Source organism: Rhea pennata, chromosome 6, assembly GCF_028389875.1.
Source record: "Rhea pennata isolate bPtePen1 chromosome 6, bPtePen1.pri, whole genome shotgun sequence".
Lineage (NCBI taxonomy): Eukaryota > Metazoa > Chordata > Aves > Rheiformes > Rheidae > Rhea > Rhea pennata.
Window position 1 is genome coordinate 39599851 of NC_084668.1, and position 22083 is coordinate 39621933.

Genomic DNA, 22083 nt, shown 5'->3' on the forward strand with positions numbered 1-22083 from the left:
TGTGACGGAGCATGGGAAAGCTGTAACTGGTAACTACCCTCCCACATCATCCAGAAAAGAGGCAGACTGACTTGAGCTGACTAAGGAGTGTACAGGCCACAGTGCAGTGGGCTTCCAAGTCTAGCTTTAGGGGAACTGGAGAAAAAAAAACCACGACACCAGAACGCAAGCATCTTGTTCTCTTTGTACCGTCAGCAACTTATCTGCTCTACCAAAGATATGTTCTTTCTGAGGAGGACTTGTTTGTTCTCATCTTGCTAAGACCTCTCATTGACATATTGGCCTCCCCTAGTCATCATGGCATGTTATGAGGGATAGATTTTCATCTGCAAATTTTTCCTAGGTCACTGAAGATGCCACTGTGGGGACCTCAAGGTCTCAGAAGTGGATCCCTTTCAAGGTTGATGAAAAATCTTCCTTCAGAAGGAGTTTTTCAATGCTCAGTGTTGGGATTGATTTCATTTAATATTTTCATTAGCTGCCTTACACAAGTAGGACAGCACTGATGAAATACTCAGATGACAGTGTTCTAAAGCATCACCAATAAAGAAGGATAAAGTCGTACAAGAAATAAAGAGCTTAGGACTTCAGACAGCAGTAGAATGAAATTAAGTAGACAGCAAATAAAGTGTCAAGGACTAAATTCATGATCTCATTAGCTGGAAATGACAGAAATGGAGGAAGTTCTGGGGTCATAAACCGGTCAGAGGTTGGCTGTGTGCCACCATCAACACAAACATTGAGGAGTTAAGTTCTGTGTTAGAGTATTTGAGGTAAGGGTCTACCAATGCAAATATTTATACCATTACACAAGACATACACGAGATCTTACCTGGAACAGTGCCCACAAGCCTACTTACCCATGTTAAGATGAATTCAAACTAGCTGTAGAAAGAAAAGCTGCTAACATAAGCAGAAGAAACTTTTTGGGGGATTAGAAGTTGGCTTGTCTAGCCAAAGGCCGAGCAAACTCATCTCTTTTCTATAAACTGATGTGGAGGAAAGGGGTCGGGATAATACTGTGTAAAATGTACAGCCAAGTTAGCACAAACACATACAGGCCATGAATAATCATAGTCTGAAAATCAGAAGTTAATTGCCAATGTTCTGGACGTGTTCAAAAGCTTTTTTTTTTTTTTTTTTTTTTTTTTTTTGCCTTAATGAGCCTAGGATGAGCCTCTGCACTCCTCAGAGTCCCTCTCCTCCTGCCATCAGTCATCTCCAGCGGACAAGACCAAACAATCCAGAGCCCCGTTCTGATTCCAGCTTTCCAAGCCCCTTGGGCTCTCCTCTCTGCTCTCAAGTTTGTGACACGACTATGTGTCACAGCAGATGCTGCAACGGCCCTGGCAAGGCTGTACAGCCCCAAAAAGCACTGATGCACCCATCCAGGTGACGTAAGCCAGCTCGCACCCCGGCCGACAGCTGCAATTGTGCGAGCTCTCCGCTACCATGCCGAGCGGGGAGCTCACCTGCAATTTGCACAGTGTCAGTGAGCTTCTTGGAAATTGCCCGTCTCAGACTAAAATGGGAACTCGCTCAGTAATATGGCCTCTCTGGACCTAATCTAATTAGCAGCAGATACGCCAGGGCTCATAGCATTTCAGTATGAAGCAAAGCTGAGCCATCTCCGCAGCAGCTGTAGTTGCAGGGAGCCAAACCTGTCCAAGGCTGCTGAATAGCAACCAATTGCCATGCCTGGCTCACAAAGACGGCCTGTTATGGTCTGCTGTCTGCAATCTGTATTCCTATCTGTTATTCCCAGCCTGCCACTGCATTGCAAGGAGTTGCAAAATCTGACTCTTCCTCCTCCAGCTTCCCCTCTTGCCATGTAAATAAATCTAAGTTTTAAGTGAGCCCCAGGCTGTTTTCATAAGAACCTTCTAAAAACACATCGTACATCTCTTCACCTGGCCTAACACCACTCACCACTTCCTTCCTCAAGCGTTATGTGGATAAAATCCATTCCAGACTGCAGGACACTTGGATTTACAGCAATAAGGCCTGTAAGACAAGCACAGCCCCCCCCCCCCCCCCCGCCTTTTCTTGCAGAGCCTGGTGTGAAGGCAGGCAAGGGATCGATATGCGCATTTCATTTGGGAAGACGGCATTCTAGCCCCATCAAAAAAAATAGATGCCGTCTGAACGAGTTAGTCCTTCAGCTGGAGCAAATCAGTGTAGCTTCAGCAAAAACAAGGCATGACATCATCTGAGCCAGCCGAAGAACTGGCTCAGCATCACTTCACAATTAAAATATATCAAAGCATTCCTGCTGCCATTGTGGTAATGTCCTTGCCTCCCTGACAGCATGTAGACATGAGAGCAAGCAATCACGTGGCTTCGTTACAAGGGCTCAATGCTTACTGCTTGCTTTATTTCCCAGTGATTTGTCTGCTCCGTGCTGTGTGGCCTCCTCTACTCCGCTCCTAAATGTTGCAGTGTGAAGCTGAACCACATTTTCCAATCAGGCCATCCAAACTAGAATTGTTTTGGACTTCAGGAAAACATAGCCATAACACATGGTCTAAAAACACCAATTGTTTGTAACTGAACAAGTATTTGCACTAATTAGTCATCCTGTTCTGTAAAATGGCATCCAAACATCATTTTGGCAAAGCTTACATGGACACCACATGGCAGCTCGTTTAATTCTCGGCTGGAGTGGAGGAGGGGGAAGGAGGTGCTGTTTGTTGTCCCTATGGAAATCCATCCATGTTCATCCAAATGCGCAAGACAGGAAAAAATCTTCATTTTCTATAGCGTGGTAGAAATTAATGGTGTTTTCCTTCTAAAGGCCTATCGATAACCCATCGTTATCAGGGTCTAGATATTTTCTACTTACCTATTTTATAGCACAGTGCCAGATTGCCACGTCTCTTCTCAGGAAACAGTTCTGACCACTTCACTTCAGGAAGAAGGCTGCCTGTGTCCAGTGCCTGACATTTTTGCATTGCACGTGAAACTGTGCATCACCACCCCAGCTCCTGCCGCTTCTCCAGGCATCCCCTGCACAGGACAGCAGCAGCCTGTTTGCTGTCAGCTAGTAGTTCCCGGTTTGCCTAAAATGAGCCATGCTGATGCTAAAGGATTCCAGATTCCAGCTGCGCTAATCACTAGCAGGGCAGGAAGGCAGGTCATTATAGTTTCCTGAAATAAAGTTTGCCTAAACTCGGAAATGAAAGAAGATACTGGTAACATAACATTGATACCGGTAACATAACATTAGAGGAAACAGAGACAAAGCACTTGAGATGTTGCAAAACAGTCGAGTTAAGGCTGCTGATGGATCTGATTTTAAGTCATAACACATTTTTCTAGCATCCCTGGCATTCTTGTTTTTTCCGCACACAGTGAACAGTGAATGCAACTCATCTGCTCAGCGCTCTTTCCCTACCCTCTCCCCCACCACTAACCCCCAAGGCAATTCTGCAGTCCGTTATTGCACCCCATCCAAATCCTGCACCAACTGCTATGCTCCTCAGTGTTCTTGTAGGCTTCACCACAGCGTTATTCCTCTATTCCCCATCTGCAAAGAATTAAAACACTTGGGTAAGAGCTGTCAAATTCTCCTGGGCTTGTTTTCCCTCCAATTGTACGAACAATTTGAAAGATTTGGCCCAAACACACCGAATTTCCACAGTCCCTTTAATTTCAGCTGCATTTCAATAAATAAGTAAACAAAATAAAACAAAAATAAATCAAACATTCAGATGTCAAGGGCAGGAATAGAATGGCCTTAGCCACAAGTCTTTGCTTTTTCTTGCTGCGCTCCCCTGGCCTTCCTAGCTATACATTTCCGTAAGAACAGCTAACTCAGTGTATAGCTACTAACTGCAGGCTTTCTGGCCTTCAACCATCACGGGCTGGTTATTGCTAGAGGGAGGTTGCTGGACTCTGGTCCAGCAAAGCATGTCTGCAGCAGCTTTACAAATGCCAGCTCTACTGCTCAACCTTGACTTCCTCAGAAGTTTCCATCCTCCCTGACCTTGCAGCAGTGGTGGCAGAGGGTGAAGGCAAAGAAAGCTGACTTCTCTGCAATGGCCTCTTTTTGAGCAGGTATTAGTTTAGTTTCTGAAACATCCCAAGCACATTAGCAGCTCAGCTAATTAGAAATTCCCAAAATAATTTTTAATACATTTTTCAATTATAAAAGGAGTTGCTGCAGGTAGCAGCAGATGATGGTTTCCCCCGAGACAGCTTTGTTCCCACCCAGTTTATTGGCAGTAGATGACTCGTTTCACCTCTGCACAGCAGAATGACTGCTTTATCACTCTTTCGGCAATGGCTAGCAGTAAATAAGGCTGCTCAGCTTTCTATTCCTGTGCGTTTACAGACCACGCCTGTAACACCCAGGCCACAAGACTAAGAACTAGCTGAAACCAAGCCAAACATTTAGATATGACTTCAAAAAAAAGCAGAAATACAGTGTGACCACTGGTCCACTGCAAAGCATGGGAAGACAGAGCCCATCATAAAATGCCCTATGAGCACGACTGTACTACACATCCAAAGTCCGGGTGGGAGCTCGAGGGAGAAAAAAACCTAAGTTCACACCCACACTAGCTTTCCAAGTCTGCTCTAGACAGCATTAGTTATGTATTTCTCTTTCCAAGCCCTGGCAAGCCGTTTGTGCTTGTATTCATCACAAGTGCCTTGCAGGCCCAAATGAAACGCTTCTGGGGAAGATTACTGACCTGGGAGAAGGTTTTGGCTGTCAGTGAACTCCTCTTGTAGCCCTTCACATAGAAAGGTACTGCCTACAGCCATTTTTATCCTAGTTTCTTAAAGGAATAAAACATATGCAATCATACTACTTGCAAGTGTGTGTCTGTCCTAGACTAATAGCTTAAGCCAGCTGGCCAGTTGCCCCTGAGTTTATTAGAGAGGTGAAGAGCCGTCTCCTTAAAACTTGATATACCCACTGGAAAGAGAGCAGCGTATTGAGCCCGTGATAGGCATCAGACAATGCACGTGGAGGACGGATTTTAAGTGCTTTAATCATGTAAAACACTGCAAAACCTGCTCCTTGTGAGATAACAATGTCCTTTATTTTACAAAACTATTTCTAGAAATACAACCTTTAGTCCCTATGCTGCAAGGTTATTTAGTGTGACCAGCCAAGTCTCATTGCACACATGTAAACAGTAAGATTACCTGTCTCTTATTCAACTAAGGAGTAGCCAGTGCTATAGGAATGCATTTCTCATGTTTCACACTTGGACTGCTTCTGAAATTTAATACTACCATAATTAAAACGTTTACTATATTGAGTAGTTATTTTCCCTTCTCAATCTTTAACACATTCAGTCATTCACTATCATTTATCATCCGGGACCCATTAATATTAGGCTTGTTTAATGTTTCCAAGACAGTCTCTGGAGTGTATTAGCAATGTTAATAATTAATATGGGAAGACTGGCATTTTAGAAGCTTGAAGTAGATCACAAGAGGCTTAGTTTGAGGGTTATGATACCAGGCTATGACGTTACTGCGAGCACAGAAAAGGGAGAAACGGCAAAGAACAGGACGCTTGAAGAAAGCATTTCCCTTCAAAGACAGTCCTTTGCGATTCACTGCTCACTCATTGTTCCTATGAAAATCTTAATGCAAACGAAAGATCACAAGTTTAACAGAACAGGTACAACAAGTACTTTTCTGAGGGGTTTGGACAGGCTCAGGTGCATTTGTCATAACCAATAAAAAAAGAGACTATTTAAGCCAGGAAGAACATTCCTCCTCTGGAGCACAGGGAAGGAGAAGGCAGAGGAGACAAGGTCCTGTGTATGACAGTGCAGACTGAAGCTGAGGTAGGATGGGAAAAGCTGGAAAAAGAAGAAAAAGTCAGCTACCACCTAGCCAAGGCCTCCACTCCAGGGCATTCGAGAGATGCTCATCCCTGGCTTCTCTGGCAGAGCATCCACCATGAGAGGTCCCAGCTGAGGAGCAGTGTGTCCCAGCTTCAAGGGCTGCTGGACAGAGTCCATTGCAGCTCCCTTGTCCAGCAAGACGGGAAGCCAGCTGCGGTGTTCACAAGCCTGCAGTGGCTCCCAGCTCGGAGCCGACCTTTATGCCAGTGCTGGGTCCGGCTCATGTTCAGCATGAGTTTCTGCACTGAATTATTGTGAGTGGTCCCAGTGGGTTGGTTATGTCTACCCTAACATGTAATATACCTATCAACAAGCAATTTAAAGCAATAACAGCCTAAGCTAAGCCTTTGCCAATACAGCTGAGACGATCTCCTTAAACACTGGCTTTCTGCTGTACCATGGTGTGTTAAGAACACCTTAAATGTGATTTGATAGAGAATAAGCCCGTTTATAGGTCATAAACGTAATATGCTGTGACCTCTTGAGGAAGCAAGTATTCAAATTCAGCCTGCTTATCCTTTACTGTGTTTTTGGATGTTTCTTTGCAGAAAAAATAGAGTTTTAAAAAGAGAAGAGCCCATTTCTAAAGCTTTGCACCTCGTGGACCCTGATGCAGGCTTGCTCTGCCGGAGTGCTGCCAGGCTCTCCGCTCCTGTACGTGGCAGCTCAGCACCCTGCGGGGTCAAGACCGCAGATGGACTCTGATCAGTTAGCTCATTTATAGCAAGCCTAGTGAAACCAAAATAGTTATCCCAAAGGCAAGGCACACTATATATACACGCACACAAGCAGCCCATTCCTTTGAAGCTGGCAGCGCAGAGAGACAAGCTGTCTGTCTTACAGCTGGCCTAAAAGCCAAAATCACTGAGGCAAGGTCGGAAGGAAAGCCACATTTCTGCCACTGTTAATTCTGGCTCCTGCACAGCCATCAGCAGCTGTCTCAATCTGACCGTAACCTTGCTCCTCTCCAGCTAGCCAGAGCTCACAAGAGCTGGCTTTGCAGCAGCGCCCGGGCAACAGGCTACACTTGCTCTCCAGAAGCCTGACGTTGCAAAGGGAGTCCATCAGGGCTTATATTTAGCAGTAGTCTGAACCAGCAGAGGGTTTACTCCAGGTCAGCAGTGGCCGCAGGGCTTTCAGCTTAGCCCAGAGCCCTAAAGCCAAAAGCTGGACTTCTGAACCGTGGTGTGAGACAGCGTTGGGATTCGGATGCTGTCAAACATACACCCTGTACTTCTGAAATGTCTGCCTGTGCATACACATTTGTTACGGACGTGCAGCTTTCTAAATAAAGCCAACAAGGATTTACAGGCCACCATACCCGTCAGGCTCATACCGCTATACCTACAGTACTGCAACTTCAGTCTGCACAGGCGTGATTTTAAAGCAGCTCTAGGAACCTCTAGGCTCTCAGGTTTAGTCTGTGATGCTAAAACAAGTTTCACAAGGCCGCTCTAGGGCAAATTTCTGCCACACGTCCACATTCCCTCGCAGAGAGGGAGGGAAACTCGCTTGTGCTTTAAGACTGGCACAGAGCAAGAGGCGACAGAGACAGCAGTGCTTACAACGTAATCTGGTCGGCTGAAATGTGCTTGGCGATTTTTGGTTGTTCTGTGTCAGAGCAGCCAAATTCAGCGGTGAGTCAGGGCCACTGATCCCCAGGAGAAACAGCACTGGGATCCGAGTGGAAAACAAGGGCCAAGAGGTGCCCGAGTGAGTGCATGAACAATGTTACAGGGTTGCCAAGACCACAGCCGTACTCTTGGAGGCCAAGGAAGGCCAATGTGGGAAAGTGTTTCGGATGAAAACTTGTTTTAGCCTTGGTTTTCAACTCAAGGCAGTGCCCTTATTACTGGGCCCTGCCAACTCAACAGCTGAAAAGTTCTTCTTTAAAAAAAGCTCCCAGCAAGGGGTGATTCACACTGCTCATGTGGATGAGCAAATGCTTCCTCACAGCAGGCAGCATCAAGAGGGATGCACTGCTGCACAGCCACCTGAAAGGAGCTTTCCAGCAGCTGCTGTACTACTCCAGAAAGGTCAGGATCCTTGTGCCTTCTTCTACACAGAGAAGCAGCAAGGGAGAGGCAACTTGCACAAAGTTACCAGTTCTGCCAGTGGCAGAAGCAGAAACAAGAGATTATTGGAATTATTCTTACATGTTTACTTTCTAGTAGTTTTATTTTGACCTCTTCTGCTACTCCTGTGCACTATTGAAATGCTACAATTTTCTTTGGTCAAAATTGAAGAGAAAAGCTGAGAAGGGAGGACTGGGAGAATATCTACAGATAGTTTCTGAGTGCTCAGGCCATGCTGGGCTACACTATCTGAGCCCTACCACCTCTGTGCCAGGCTTGTACTACAAAATCCTGTGGTGTAAGTAGAAGCAAGTATAAAATGAAATGCGATCCTTAACCTCAGGAAAACAACCAAAGGCCAGTTTTCACTAGTGAAGTCTGTTCTAGGTGAGAAACTCAAACCCACTACGCTGCACAGATAGGGTCAAGCAAGGCACACCCCTAGCAGAGACACTTTGGGTATGTCACCCTGGGGGCTCTGCTGGTCCAGTTTAGATGTAGCCAGAGTTTCTATTTGTAAACCAGTCACTGCTGAAGGAGGGTAGATCCTCCACTGGGGACAGCAGGATGTTTGTATGGTGAAGAAGCAGACAACTAGACCAACATCCGGTGATAAAGGGCTCCAGCTTATTAACATTGCAACAGAGCTCATCGTAAAATCTTGGGAAGCAACTCTGCTATGAAACATCTGAAGAAAAAACAGCCACAAAGGTTTAGATCCTATTTGGAGAAGACAGCCCTCCCAAACTTGTTGTAGTCTTCTTCTGCGTTACCAGGGGTGCAATTCTGGAGGAAGAGATGCTAAACCAGACCTCAGCCCATCTTATTGCCTGCTGCTCAGCTTCAGAAACGAGCCTCAAGAGCAGATATTCCTACGGTCTTCAATTGTAGATGAGCTGTGCCCTCTAGTGGGGTCTGGCTCACCAAGAGCCAGAGGAGGGCCTATCCAGGAGGCCCATGTCCTGGCCCACACAAGGGGCTCAATCCACCTAGCTCTGAAGGAATCACAGGCATTTATCTCAGCTAGGCCCATAGCGTGTTGTATGGGTGCCTCATTTACACAGTTTCATTTTAATGCAGTCATGGCAACATAAGCATCCACCACTAAACATCTGCCTGGACAGATGAGACTAACACACAAAATAAAAAGAAAATCAGAAAGTGATATGGGTGTTCATGCAGCAGAGCAAATTGGAAATTCAGTTTCTCTTATTAGCTACAAAACTTTCACTCCCTCTGGTAAAATGCCTGGGTGCAGCACAGGATCTGCTCTCCAGCTAGATGTAGACCCTGGCCCACCAAAAGCACAAAAGCTGTGACTTCCAGCCCATTCAGCTACACCGGTGCAAATCTGTGCGTGGACAGCAAAGGCTGCCGAGCTCTCATTTGCCTCGCGGACCAAATTTGCACGTGCAAATTCAGGGAGCCGGTGCAAATCGGTGGGGAGACCATTCCTATACGATCCCTGCGACGCTTTGGCACCTACGAGCAGCTATTACAGCGTAGAAGTTGGAAGTAAGGAAGCTCCAGCAAGTCACAAGACACACTCTTCATTTCACAACTAAGAACTTTTTTTTGAAAAAAAGCTTGCTTTTAGGACTCCTGCTGCTCACCCTGCTCCTGATATCCATTAGGGCTAATAATTTTTGTAAAGTGTTTTCCTTCTGTAACGCTTGGTGCTTGAAGGAAAGACGTTAAATAGGAGACTAAGGATACAAATAACAGAGCTGCTTTTGTTTAGGGTTTCTTTTTCTTTTCTTTTCTTTTTCTTTTTATTACCTGCAGATCTTCCTGATTGTTCTCACTCCAGACCAGTTATCCCAAAGTACTAACATGTCGTGCTTTTTTCCCTATTAAGATGTAAGAGCTCTAGCGTACATCAGCCGTCGGCAAAGCAGCCAGCCCCAGCCGCCTGCAGCAACCAGCTATAATTTTAATTAAAATGCAATAAAGGCCTGAGACCTTCGCTGTGCCTGTGCCTCCGCAAGCCCCCAGATCTCTGCCGTGGGACACAACTGCACCTGCTAAAGCACCAGCAGAGGTCTTGGGGAGGTGGTGGTGGCGGGAATGTGCCGTGCCGCCAGTGGCCGCCTCAGCCTTTCCTGGCTCGGTGCCCGGGTTTAAGGTTCACTGATCCCTGGCCCTGCCTCAACTTCGGCCCCGCACTGGCGGGGAGGGTGCCTGCGCCCACTTGAGTTTCGCTTTTGGCTGCCTCCCGGGAGGAAACGCCGCAGCCCAGGCTCCTGCCGCCCTCTTCCTCGTCGCAGCCGGCGGGAACCTCCGGAGGCTTCAGAAAGGTAAACGCAGCCCCTGCCCAGGGATCACCCTGGGCAGAGGTGCTGGGATTTAGATCTTCCTGCTTAAAAGCAGCCTCAGATCCCAGCCCCCAAGGCCTGGGGACACCAGCGGGCACCCGCCGCGGGGGTCAGCAGGGCTTGCCACGGCATCCAGCCGTCCCGCGCGCCCAGCGAGCGGTGGCTGCTTCACCCGAAGAAAGAAATCTCAGGTTATCCGTTACCTATCACTGACGCAGCGCCGACACCTCCGTCCCCCCGGCCAGCTTGCAAGCGCCGTCGCGGAGGTCTCCTCTGAGAAGCCCCTGCCCGGGGCAGCCATGGGTTATCGCTGCCTTATTTCCTTAGCTTGCTCTGCTTGGCTATTTAATGACTCAGTTTCCGTTCCTCCTCGGTTTTGCAGGGGGACAGATTGCATTGAGAAATCAGTGCTATGCAAATCCAGCAGCGTTTGCACATTGATGTGCCTTTCCAGTTCAGGGTTTTGTATCCCCTAGTAACCTTTGCTTAAGAGAGCCCTCGAAGCAGCTGCTCGTGGGTGCTAACTCTGCCAAGAGCCTTCACAGGTGAGGAGGAGACTTGCAAAAAACAGATAATTGCCTTTGAGCTTAATACCAAAAGTTAACTGGGGGGGGGGGGGGGGTTCAGCATACGACTGCTATTGGGGAGAAAAAACAAAATACAACACAAAAAAACCCACCAAATCCCAAAGAACCTAAAAATCACATCCAAACATTGCAGGGTTGGACACTGCCGACTTGAGACAGACTCATGCGGCTGGGTTGAGGGTCTTGCTTTTTCCAAGGAGCTGCTTAACCGCAGCAGTTATTTGCTGCTATACCCTGTCACAGATTCAGTGGATGGGTTAAATGGTCTAAGGATCTTAGAGCTTATGGTTTAGAAAGGCTTAGACACCAGTATCCCAGGAAATTAAGTGAAATTTTAAATATCAGTTCTCAGTGGCTCCATCCCAGCAGATAAACTTTGGGGTTTTTTTAAAGCCACGGTCCCTTTTAATATAAAATTGAAATACAGGGCTTATCCTTCTGGTAGTAAACATACTGGGATCTCCCCCCAGCATCCCTCACCAAGGTTAACAACAGTGCAAAGAAATTGTTTTACTGAGTGGTAAAAGACAAGTGCTTGCTGCTGCATACGATGTCTTTTTTTATTGCTAGTGGTTATGCCTATAAAACATCACTTTGAAAGGATGCTCCTTAGATGAAGTCCTCTTTTTCCTGCTGATTGCAAACAGCTGAGTCACTGATCAACGCTTGGTCAGGCTCCAGCCGTGGGGCAGTCAGGCCAGCAAGTTCAAGTGCAATAGCACTGATCACATGCCTGAGTGTTAACGCGAAAGCAGTGCGTATCCAGCAAACGCATCACCTTCGCTGTTGTTTACATTAAACTAGCAGCCTCCACGGGGGAGGGTGGTTAATGCCCATTGGAGCTGTCTCCATGTGGCTTAACCGCCTCCAGGAAGGAGAAGTTCAGAAAGGAGACTGGCCCGCAGACACAATTTCATGGGTGCAGAGATGCTTCATTCTCAAGAGGAAAGTGAGGAACGACCTTCATCGCAGCTGTTTCAGTACTAACCTTCTTGGTGAGTTTGAGGCCAGCCAAGCCTGCCCCTATCTAGAAGCAGCTAGTCACAGCTGTGACAAAATATTAAACTATACCTGGAGACTAAACCTGCCAATGGGATTTTTGCAGGCGGTTGAAGAGAAATGCCTGTCCGGGCTGATCTTCTCCAGCTTTTTATATTGTCCTGGGCAGATCCGCAGGACCTGGCTTAGCTTTCTCTTCACCCTAAGCCTGCTCCAATGGACCTGTCTAAGTCTCCTAGGGTTAAATTAAGATAACTTTCAGGTGTATTTTAAGAAACAGCAGAGTGAAATAGTGAATCATGAAGTTTAAAAGCTGGACAGTCTCAGGTGTTTCTTACGCAGCTTCTTGCTTCCATGTAGTTTTATGAAATATTAACTGTAGGAGCTAGCATAACAGCCTTATTTCCAGTCCTGAAAGAGGCAAAGGTATGTAATAAATATGAGAAAGAGCAGAGTAATGCTGCCAGACTCTGTGCGGGAGGTTTCATCTTTTTTCCTACTTGAAAGAAGTAAACCCCACGAATGGCAGACAAGCTGTTCCACACTAACCCATCCAGCTCTTCAGCCTATTCCCTATTTTTAAGGGGAATAAAAGCCTACCTTGAAGCAGAAAAACCCACCTCAATTTAAAGCTGTCTACTACAGTTCACCCAGCACCCAGGAATACTTTTTAGCATTTCCAAGAGCATGGAGAAAGCAGAAAATTTGCAGGAATGAAACATATAAGCTCACATAGGACTGGGAACTTGGACTACATACACAGGAGTGGTTATAGGTAGTAATAAGCTATTTCAGGCAATATTGCATTTGCTCCTCTCCAGCCTCCACCTCTTAAATTTTGTACCATTACATGTTTAATGCCTCACCTGTAATTGCACATAAGAGCCAGTGTTTAGGAGCTAAGTATGATCACAGGCAGGGATCTTTGACTCCAAGGCAGCAGCACAGCCCTCACCATGACTGAAGCGCCTGCACAGCCCTGCTTTTGACCAGCCCCATAACTGCAATAACAGGGGAGAAAGCAGCTAGGAAAAGGAGGAAGATTAAAGGTCTGGAGGCCGCCCAATTGCAGAGAGGAGACAGGGGATGAAAATAGAAGCACGGGGAGACAAGGGTCTTTTGTTGGACGTTGGGGAGACAGACACCAGGTATGAATTTGCTGCTTGGGACACGAGCTTGACACAAGCAGCAAGGGTTATGAAATAACCATCGGATAATCACCCGTGGGGGAAGTTACCTTCACGCACCTCCCCGCAGGCAGTGTCATCATCCACCAACGGCATCAGAAATGGGGAGCTACCACCGGACAGGTACCCGCGTCCCCGACAGGTAAAGCAGGGGCTACGCAAGGCCAAGGGCGGAGGATTGAGCAAGGTACTTCCATACTGCTTCTGGATATCTTCACCCAGATGCATCTTCTTGCCGCAGTGTGTTGCCATTCTGTGACGCAACGTGACCTAGCTCCAGCGGAGTGACACTGAGTCATGCTCCTCAGTGTGACCGTCACGCGGGCTTGAGGCTTCATTGTCTTGGTCTGGCTAGATTTTCTTAATCCATAATGCAGGAGAATGAGAAATTCTGGCATCCTCAAGGCATTTGGAGTCAGATTTGGGGATTTTCTTCAGAAATACTTCTCCTTGGAAAAGTATGTTTAGCAGGAAGAGAAAGAATGAAGTTGCAATCAAGGCAGAGCCAGAAAAAACCCATCACTAACTTGTCCAGTTTTTAACTGAGGCGTTTCTGTAGGTGACCGGGCAATTTTGTCATTTAACTTGACATTTCAGAGAAGAGGCACTTGTAGGAAACTATTTATACAAGCAGCCAGCAGAAGAGAGGGGAGGACGCAGCTCGCCCTGGCCGGAAACAGGCACAGCACCTTGACTCCTTCTCAGAACAAGGTAACGAATCCCCCACACAGAGGCAGAGCTCCCACGGTGCTCTACTAGCAACCCGCAGCACGTGCTGCTGTGGCATCTCCCAGGCAAGCATCCCCTCCCCACCTGAGCTCACCTGTAGCTATTATTTACTTCTCCTACTATAACTTTTGCCCAGGTCCCATAATAAGTGCATCACATCAGAGCTTTTCCCGTTCCTGATGCACTGCAGACTGGGCTGCCTCCGGAGTTGGGACTTTGAGGGAGGATGAGTGTCCAAGAGCAAATCACATCCATAGATGCTCTTTCCTCTACCATAACCTCTCTCCAGCCTGTCCTTACCTTAAGCCAGATGCACCCAATCAAGAACCTCATCTATATCCAAGAAAGTCTCTTCCATCACATTCCTACCTAAATATCTCCCCCCTCTGGTTGTAACTAGCAGTTGAGAGAGTGGCAGACTGAGGTATTAAATCTGAGTCAGGATACTGTCAGTTTTATCTGTTCTGTTGAAATAAAACCCTACTTGCCCTACTGTCACCAGTAGGAACTTGCACACAGGAGGCTCAGCTGAAGGACCTGAGATCACAGCGGGTTCATTTTGAATGGAGCTGGTTTCCTTGCAGGGCATGGCGCAGAGAGCAGTGCCAAAAGCTGTGCCTGGCACCTTCCCGGACAGGATTCTCCCCACCTACATCTATAAGGTGGTCCTCCTGGGGAGCACATCAGTGGGGAAGTCAAGCCTCGCTTATCGTTACGTGAAAAATGACTTCAAGAAATCACCATCCACCATGGGATGTGAGTGAGTGGCTTTGGTAGATTGATAGGTCTGTACAGAGAACAAACAGAATCGCTAAGGTTGGCGGGGCCCTCTGGAGATCATCTAGTCCAACCCCCCTGCTCAAGCAGGGTCACCTAGAGCATGTTAGACAGGGCTGCGTCCAGGTAGTCTTTGAATATCTCCAGAGAAAGAGACTCCACAACATCTCTGGGCAACCTGTTCCAGTGCTAAACCTGGTGCATGTCCCTTTTTTTAGTAGGAATTAAGCTAAATGCAAGAAGCTTTTTTAGCAGGTACTTTCTTCAGGGGAAAAAGATTCTTGTTCCATCTTTCCTTAAGTCCACCTAGTTTTCAGCTTTCTTTTATACATGTAAGATTTTGGTAGGAAGCAGCAAATATGTAGAGCTTCACAGGTACTGCACCAGACCTGGAAATGCCATGTCTTGGAGCAGTGCCAGGTAGTATCAGCAATCCTCCTCTAATTCTTCCAAGGCCAGGCAGAAGTTTATTAGATGATCTGGCTATCTTTGCTCAGTTGGGCACACATCAGAAGTGGAAGGGGAAGACAGATGTCACGAGCAAGACACACACAGAAACACACGTGTGAGCTCATGGCCAAAAGAAAGCCATCCTGAGTGCTGCAAGAGTCCTGCTCCAGCACCAACCTATCTCAGGCCTACGTACACACTAAAACCAGCACTTAGGCATTTTACACATCCCCAGATTTTGAGTGGACCCCTAGGAAGACAGGGCAGATACAGAGGTCAAGAGCCTGGCTGGTGCCTGAAGACCTGGCGGAGGAGAGCACAAGGCTGCAAACTACTGGCTCTATTGTAAGCCAATGTGCACTCCCCACATCTCATCGGCAGGTTCGTTCCTCACGCAAACGCTCTGCCTGGAAACTGCCACTGTCAGGTTGGAGATCTGGGACACAGCAGGCCAGGAAAAGTACCACAGCGTCTGCCACCTCTACTACCGGGGTGCCCAGGCCGCCCTCCTTGTGTACGACATCACTAGAAAGGTGAGTGTGAAGGACAGTGGAGCCACTGCTGAGGAAGGAGGCCACAGGGAGAAGGCTCTGGGGAAGGGGCCAGCAGCTCTGCTGCACTGGAAACCCAGCACTGTGGAGATGTCATTGCACTCAGCTCCTGGGCAGAGTTCTTGGCCAGCCCATGAACTCCTGCTCTCCTGCCAGCGACCATCAAACCACGACGTCTGCGGGCTTATCTCAGCAAATGCAGACCAGCCATGGGCTTGTGTGAAAGCAGCCAAGTGCTTCTGCCAGGCATTTTGGTCTGTCTCTGCAGGAAACACTGGCCAGGGCCAAGCTGTGGCTGCAGGAGCTGGAGAAGGAGTTCCTCCACGACGAAATTGTGATAGCCCTAGTGGGCAACAAGACTGATCTCGCGGCCGAGCGAGAAGTCACGACGGAGGTAAGCCCCCCCTTTCCAGGCCTCCTTTCCCTTCTTCTCATCAGCAAGCATTAAGATAGATCCTAACAAAAACTAGATTTTAAGAAGGCTCCATCAACCTCCCTCAATGCAACCCAAGCAGGCTAAATAATAAAGGAAAGGGTAGACCTGCAACAGAAAGTTAGGTCAGCTCTTTTGGCATTGCCCTTTGCCTTCTCCTGCACCCTTTCCCTCTCTGGCAGCTATGGTGGGTGCCAGCATCTCCAGGGAGCAGCCCGCACAGGCTGCCAGGCTCTGTTTCTCCCTTACAGGAGCCTGCTGGCAAACCCCGCATCAGGGCAGCGCCACATCCACAAAGATGGGGACATTAGAACAAGTGTCCAGACCGGCTTTAATGAGCAGTTTTCCCCTTGGGGTCATTACAGTGTACTACAGCTGGAAACCAAGCCGTATCCCAGCCCAAGCAAAATAACTCTTCTCAGAAATAACTCTGCTTTTCCCCAACTAGGAAGGAGAAGAGTTTGCGAAGAGCAAGAGCCTGCTGTACATGGAGACATCTGCAAAATCTAATTACCAAGTGAATGAGGTCTTCATAGCAGTAGGTAGGTTGCCAGCAGCTGATGTGAGAGCCAGTGCTGTAAGGAAACTGCCTGGAAAAGCCACCAGGCCATTCCCTGACCCTGGGCACAGCAACAAACACTGCCCCAAAGGAGAGAGTTTTAGCTTGCTAAAACACAGCTTGCGTCCTCTGCACTGGGGAGTGAGGGCAGGGGCTGCCCAAGGACAGCATAGGGCATCTGAGCACACGAGGAAGACCGTGGCCCTGCACCATAGGAAAGCCCATACTCCAGCAAACATGCTTTTTGGGGAAAATGCTAGGAATCATTATCTTGCAGCAATTTCCAGGGTCCCAGACGAAACAGCGAAGGGTTGCAACATGACATGCACTACCTTAGTGCAGGGACAGGTCTGTCCAGGGCTGCTGCAAGATGATCCTAGATCTGGGATGTGATTCAGGCCCTCACCTGAGCAAGCAACAATTTGTTTTTCTCCTAGTGCCTAATCTAGGCTTAACTGTTTCCCCAGCACAGTTATTCATTAGAGACTTAATGCAGTTCTTCCTGTCAAGCTACATCACCAAGGGCATCCCCCCCCACCACAGAAGGGGAGGGCACAGATTAAGGTTTTCTCCCTCTGCATTGCCTCCTAGCTCAAGAGCTTGTGGCTCGGGAAGGTGAGAAGGCAGCAGCACAGCACCCAGCACCCACAGACCTGCAGGAGCCTGGTGGCTCAGGGCCCCAGTGCTGCAAGCTTTGAGCAGGGCTGGACCAGCAAGTACCACTTCAGAGAGGACGGGCAGCTCACAGCCCTCATGCTTCACCACCATCAGCGGGTTAGCAAGCTCGCTGATATAAGCCACCATGAAGCACAAGCTGACTCAAATGCACAAGGCAAGCTCAGGCCACTAGTGCTTCCACTCACCCTTGAGGAGCAGGTTTGGAGCCCAGCTCAGGCATACAGGCCCCTTTCAACAGATAAACCAGCAGTTTCCTGCAAGAGGCAGAGCAACAACTTCCACCACCTTTCCAGCACCAGAGACTAACAGAAAGAGGCTTTTTTCCTCCTGACATGGTGGAAAGTGCCCCAGGCACAAGCCTGAGCCCCAACTACAGCCTCAGCCCCCAGCTGCTGGGGAGCAGCTCCTTAGTGTTAGCTCTCCTCCAGCAGGAGCTTCAAGCTTCCCTGAGCGAGGCATATGCACCCAGGCTACAAATAAAGAGAATATTGCCCTAGGAGTGTGCGATACTCTTTCCCTTGGGGCACCACAGGCTGCTTTAGCTGGGCCAAAAGCACCATGGGGCCCACAGGACCCACCTGCATGCTGCACCTTGGGGTAGCAAGGCAGGACCCCTCTTCCCAAGAGCAAGACATCACTGCTCCTCCTTCTGGCTTAAACCTCAGTTCGTTAGGGCCACCTGTGCTAATTGGCAGCTCATCAGCTGCCACCTGCCCCTCTCCTGTGTGCTGTTAACCCTTTCCTTGTTGGACAATGCTGGCCGCCCCGCTGGGTGGACGAGACCCCACGGCACACCAGTGCGAGAGCAGGGCGCAAACCGGCCCAACTGTCCGGCGCTGGGCTCGCTCCCGGCTAGACCCTTCTTTTGCCCTAGGCCCCGCATTGCTCAGGCCGGGAGCAGCGGGTAGAATAACCCATGAGATGTGAGATTCGGGGACATGATGGAGGGCAGCGGCGCGGGGCAGCGAGGGCCAGAGCTGCCAGCTCCTCATGGCTTTCTGACCCTCCCAGCCACCCGGATGCCCCGTTTCAATGGGCTACAAAGAAGCCGGGACACGGAGGGGAGGGAGGCAGAGGGCATTTATTGGGGTGCCGCCGCCGTCGGTCGGTCACGGGCTCAGGCGCTCGGCTCGTGGCGCGGGGGCGGCGCAGGGGGCCGGTGCAGTGGCGTGCACCCCTCGCCCGGGGCTCGCCGCCTCCCAAAGCGCCCCACCGGCCGGATCCCCCGGCCCGTGTACCAGGAGGGGTCGATGTCCGGGGCTGCAAGGCAAAAAAGGCAAGGCGGCGTGAGGGTGCCGGGGCCGCGGGTGCTGCGCGGGCAGAGCATCCCGCTGGGCGGCGGGAAAGGGCGCCGAGGAGGAGGAGCAGAGGGGCAAGAAGCAGGTTTTGCTCCGAAATCACAGCTCCCTCTGCAACCCAAGTGGGATCGAGGGGAAAGCAGGGGAAAAGGGGGGGGGTCCCGTACGGCCGCTTTCCTTACTCCGGATTTCCATGGAGTGCTCCTGGAGTTGGCCCTCGGCAGCGGCGCGGCGCGGCACCAGGCAGGTGAGCAGCAGGCACACGAGGCAGGCAGCCGCCAGCTTCATCCCCGGCAACTCCGCGGTGGCGCTCGGGCGGGAAAGCAGCACGGTGCGGGTGCCGAGCCTGCGGGCACAGACACGGGCGCCTCGGGGACCCGCGGCGCCCCGGCGGCCGCCCTTCCCCTCTTCCTCGCCTCCCCCGGGCTCGTCGAACCCGCTGCCGCTTCCCTGCCGGGTTATTGCCGCTCCGTCGGCCCCACGATGCGGCTGCAGAGGGTTTTTTTTTTCCCAAGCAGCCCTCTGCAGAAAACACCTTGCAAAAGGATGCACCGCCCCTGCGGCGGCCCCCCGAACCGAATTTGCTCGGCCGATTCCCCGAGCGAGAGCCCGCAGCCACCGCGTGCCCCTTTCCAGCAAGGGCCGCCGCCGCTGGGCAAAGCGGCTGAGGGGCACGCGGCCGCTCGACGCCCCGGTGCAGCGGGCCCTCGCAGCACATAACGCGCTTAAAAAATAAAAAAAATAATAACAAAAAAAAAAAAAAAAACAAGCGCGACAGCGACAGCTCAGCATTGCCTTTTTAGAGCAGCCTTTCTGAAAAAAGTCTGTTTGCAAAGGGGAAAAAAAGAAGAAAAAAATGAAGAAAAAGAAAAAAAAGAAAAAAAGAAAAAGAAAAAAGAAAAAAAAGAAAAAAAGGAAAAGAAAGACCCGCTGCCCGGCTCTGACACGCTGCAGGGATTAGCGAGCAAGTTGCAGCGGCGGCGGCGAGCATCGCGGGCGCCACGAGGGTCGGCTCGGTGCCTCTCCCCCGCTACCCCCCGCCTTTTCCGCGCCGGCCCCTCCGCAGCACTTACCGCGTCGCGAGGCGAGCTGCCCGTGCCTGCGAGCCCGCGTCCGCCTCCCCCCGTCCCCTCCCGGCGCCCTTTTTTATGCCCGGCTTTCGCGCTGATGTCAGCGGCAAGCCCCGCCGGGGCAGCTCGCCCCGCAGCTCCCCTCCCCGCCGCCCGCTCTCGATCGAATCAGGGGAAAGGGATTATTTATTTATTTTTATTTATTTTTTTTTTTCATGACTCAACGCGGGGCTGCGATTTCGCACCGCCGCTCGGCCACGGTGGGTGGCTGGGGGGGGGGACGGGATGTGCTAAGCCTCGTCCCATCCCTCCCTCCTACCACCGGCTAAGTGGATGCTCTTCCATGCGGGAAGCGCCCCTCGGCCCCACCACGAGGTCATCTCCCCTTGGAGCAGGGAGGGGCTGGGGAAGGAGCGGGGCAGGCTCAGGAAGGGCTCTGGACCGCGACGTCTCCCCACGGATAAACCTCCGTCTCCCGCCGCGGATCCCACGCCACCTGCTAATGCAAGGGGTGTCTATATGGCTCGGAGGAGGTGAGGACTGAAGAAACCTTTGGAGAAACCAGCTCCATGAAACAGGCTGCAGGTTCTAGACACACAGCTGGCTTTATTGCATGATTCAGAATAGGTATATTTAATTTCTACACCAGCAGAAGAGGCAGGAAGCAGGCAAATAACTGTGGGTAACTACAGCCTGGGCGATGCCTCATTTTACGTCGCCGCGGTTCATCGCAAGAACTTCTCTGTGGGGTGGGGGGGGAGAGTCGGACATGCTGTGTAAAAGGACTAGAGCTACGGATGAAACCAGCTAGAGCAAGAGGTGGGTCCAGGGTGGAGGTTGAAGTGTATTGTAATACCAAAAGGCCAGGCCAGGCTCTCAGCTGGAGCAAACACCCAGAGGTTCCCCAAACCTTCCTGGAGGTCCCTTACACCGGCCAAGGACCTCCCCTGACATCCCAGCACCCAAGGCCAGCCCGGCGGTGAGCTATGCTGCGGGCAGCAGCCCTGGACCTCAGACAGTTTCTAACTGCAGAGGCACGATAGTGGTGGCTTGAACTCGTCACCCGAAAACTGACTTAGCCCTATGCTGTCCCAGCATGGCCCTGTCCTTGTGGGAACCTCCCGGGGCAGCCGGAGAGCAAGCTCAACTGTACCCAAAGTTACTTTGCAAGGAGCACCTACACTCTGCTTGCTGAATCGCTTTTAAGCTTGCTAATATAACCTAGGCAGCGGGGACACCTTACAAGAGCTGAAAAAAAACGACGGACCCCCAACAAGTCCTTGAGCTTTTCTTGAAGTCGGTCTAGAAAAGCTGCCACCTCTTCCTGCCAGCCTTGCCTCACTTAGGTCCCCAGGTTGTCCCAGCTGCTTCAGGTGCAACAGCAAGAAGCCTCAGTGTACACATACAGGATTTTGTGCAAACATCGGCTGGCAAAGTGCTTCCTGGGGACTCGCCAGTGCTGTTTCACAGCTCAGAGGAGGGAAGTGACTCTCCAAGGGGCAATGCAGGGAGTCGGAGCCGAGCTGGGATGAGAATCCAGGCCTGGGACACCCAGGGTCCTGCTCTGCTAGAGGACCCTTCATCCCTGCGTCACCACCAACGGTCACCATTGAAAGTGCCAGCAGAACAGCCGAATTGTATCTCCCTGCTGGTGACTCAAGGCCAAAGAGGGGGGGTGCAGTAAGACCCACCCTGGTCCCCACAGTTGGCCTGTTACTGTACAGAGATGCCCAAAGCCAAAAATTCCTGCATGTGAGATGCCCAACGCCAAAAATTCCTGCACACACGCTCCCATGAGGTGACCTGACCTTGCGGCCCAACCCCAGTGCCTTGCTGCTCTCCCCAGCAGCTCCCAGCAAGACCCATTGGCCAGGCCTCCTGCTTCCCTCCCGTCTGGGGTTTCAGGTAGAGCGGGGAGCGGGAGAAGGAAGAGCAAGCGGTGAGGGAAAGAAGGTGATGCTTTGCGCTGAGGCCTTGTATCGTCGGTGAAACGCAGCAGTAGGAGAGGCCCCCTTTCCTCACGGCAGGTGGGTCATCACAGGCTTCTGCAAGGGACCAAAGGGATCATCTCAGCACACCACAGAGCTCAGACGGGGCAGCCAGCAGGCTCTGCACTTTCTACCCGCTGCCACCTTGCTGCCCCAACGGATGGGTGGCCCTTGTACCCTCCAGCTCCCTGGCAGCGGATGAGGCTGTGACGTGAGCCAGTTGTTTCCTGTGGGTCACGCTGTGGGCACTGGGAATTCAAAGATGTGCATCTTGTTTGATTTCCCCATCTGGGAGTTAACAACATCCCAGATTTCAGAGGGCTGATGTCCAGGCGCATCTGCCCTCACCAGCCAATACCACTAGGAGCCTGGGGCTCTGCAGGCTCAAGGGGAACATCTTTAGGGGAAAGTTCCTCTCTGTAAGCCCAGAGCACCAGGATGAACGCAGGCCAGCTGGAGGCCTGGCAGGGAGTCCTGGCCTGCTTCCTTGCAGATTCCCCCAAAAGATCTCTCCATGACA

The 22083-nt window shown here is 50.5% G+C and overlaps 2 protein-coding genes across 2 annotated transcripts in view; one reads left to right on the forward strand and one right to left on the reverse strand.

Moving 5' to 3' along the window:
- The first annotated feature begins 14322 nt into the window (after positions 1–14322).
- On the forward strand, positions 14323–17591 carry RAB17 (RAB17, member RAS oncogene family). Its single transcript, XM_062578823.1, has 5 exons — positions 14323–14515; positions 15368–15519; positions 15806–15931; positions 16419–16512; positions 17121–17591. Exons 1-5 carry the CDS (start codon positions 14323–14325, stop codon positions 17225–17227), a joined length of 672 nt encoding a protein of 223 aa, XP_062434807.1. The 3' UTR covers positions 17228–17591.
- A 2584-nt stretch (positions 17592–20175) lies between these two features.
- Positions 20176–22083, reverse strand: part of MLPH (melanophilin) — a 30744-nt gene continuing 28836 nt past the window's right edge. The window contains exon 16 of the mRNA XM_062578353.1: positions 20176–21620. Within this exon, the coding sequence (XP_062434337.1) occupies positions 21594–21620 (27 nt within the window). The 3' untranslated portion in view covers positions 20176–21593. The remainder of the gene's footprint in view (positions 21621–22083) is intronic.

What these genes read in the sequence shown, in the direction of transcription:
- RAB17 (XM_062578823.1), top strand. Translation starts at nt 14,323, where the DNA reads ATGGAGCTGGTTTCCTTGCAGGGCATGGCGCAGAGAGCAGTGCCAAAA. An exon ending in ATCACCATCCACCATGGGAT is followed by an intron (nt 14,516 to 15,367) that starts GTGAGTGAGTGG and finishes TCTCATCGGCAG; the next exon opens with GTTCGTTCCTCACGCAAACG. An exon ending in TGAGGTCTTCATAGCAGTAG is followed by an intron (nt 16,513 to 17,120) that starts GTAGGTTGCCAG and finishes ATTGCCTCCTAG; the next exon opens with CTCAAGAGCTTGTGGCTCGG.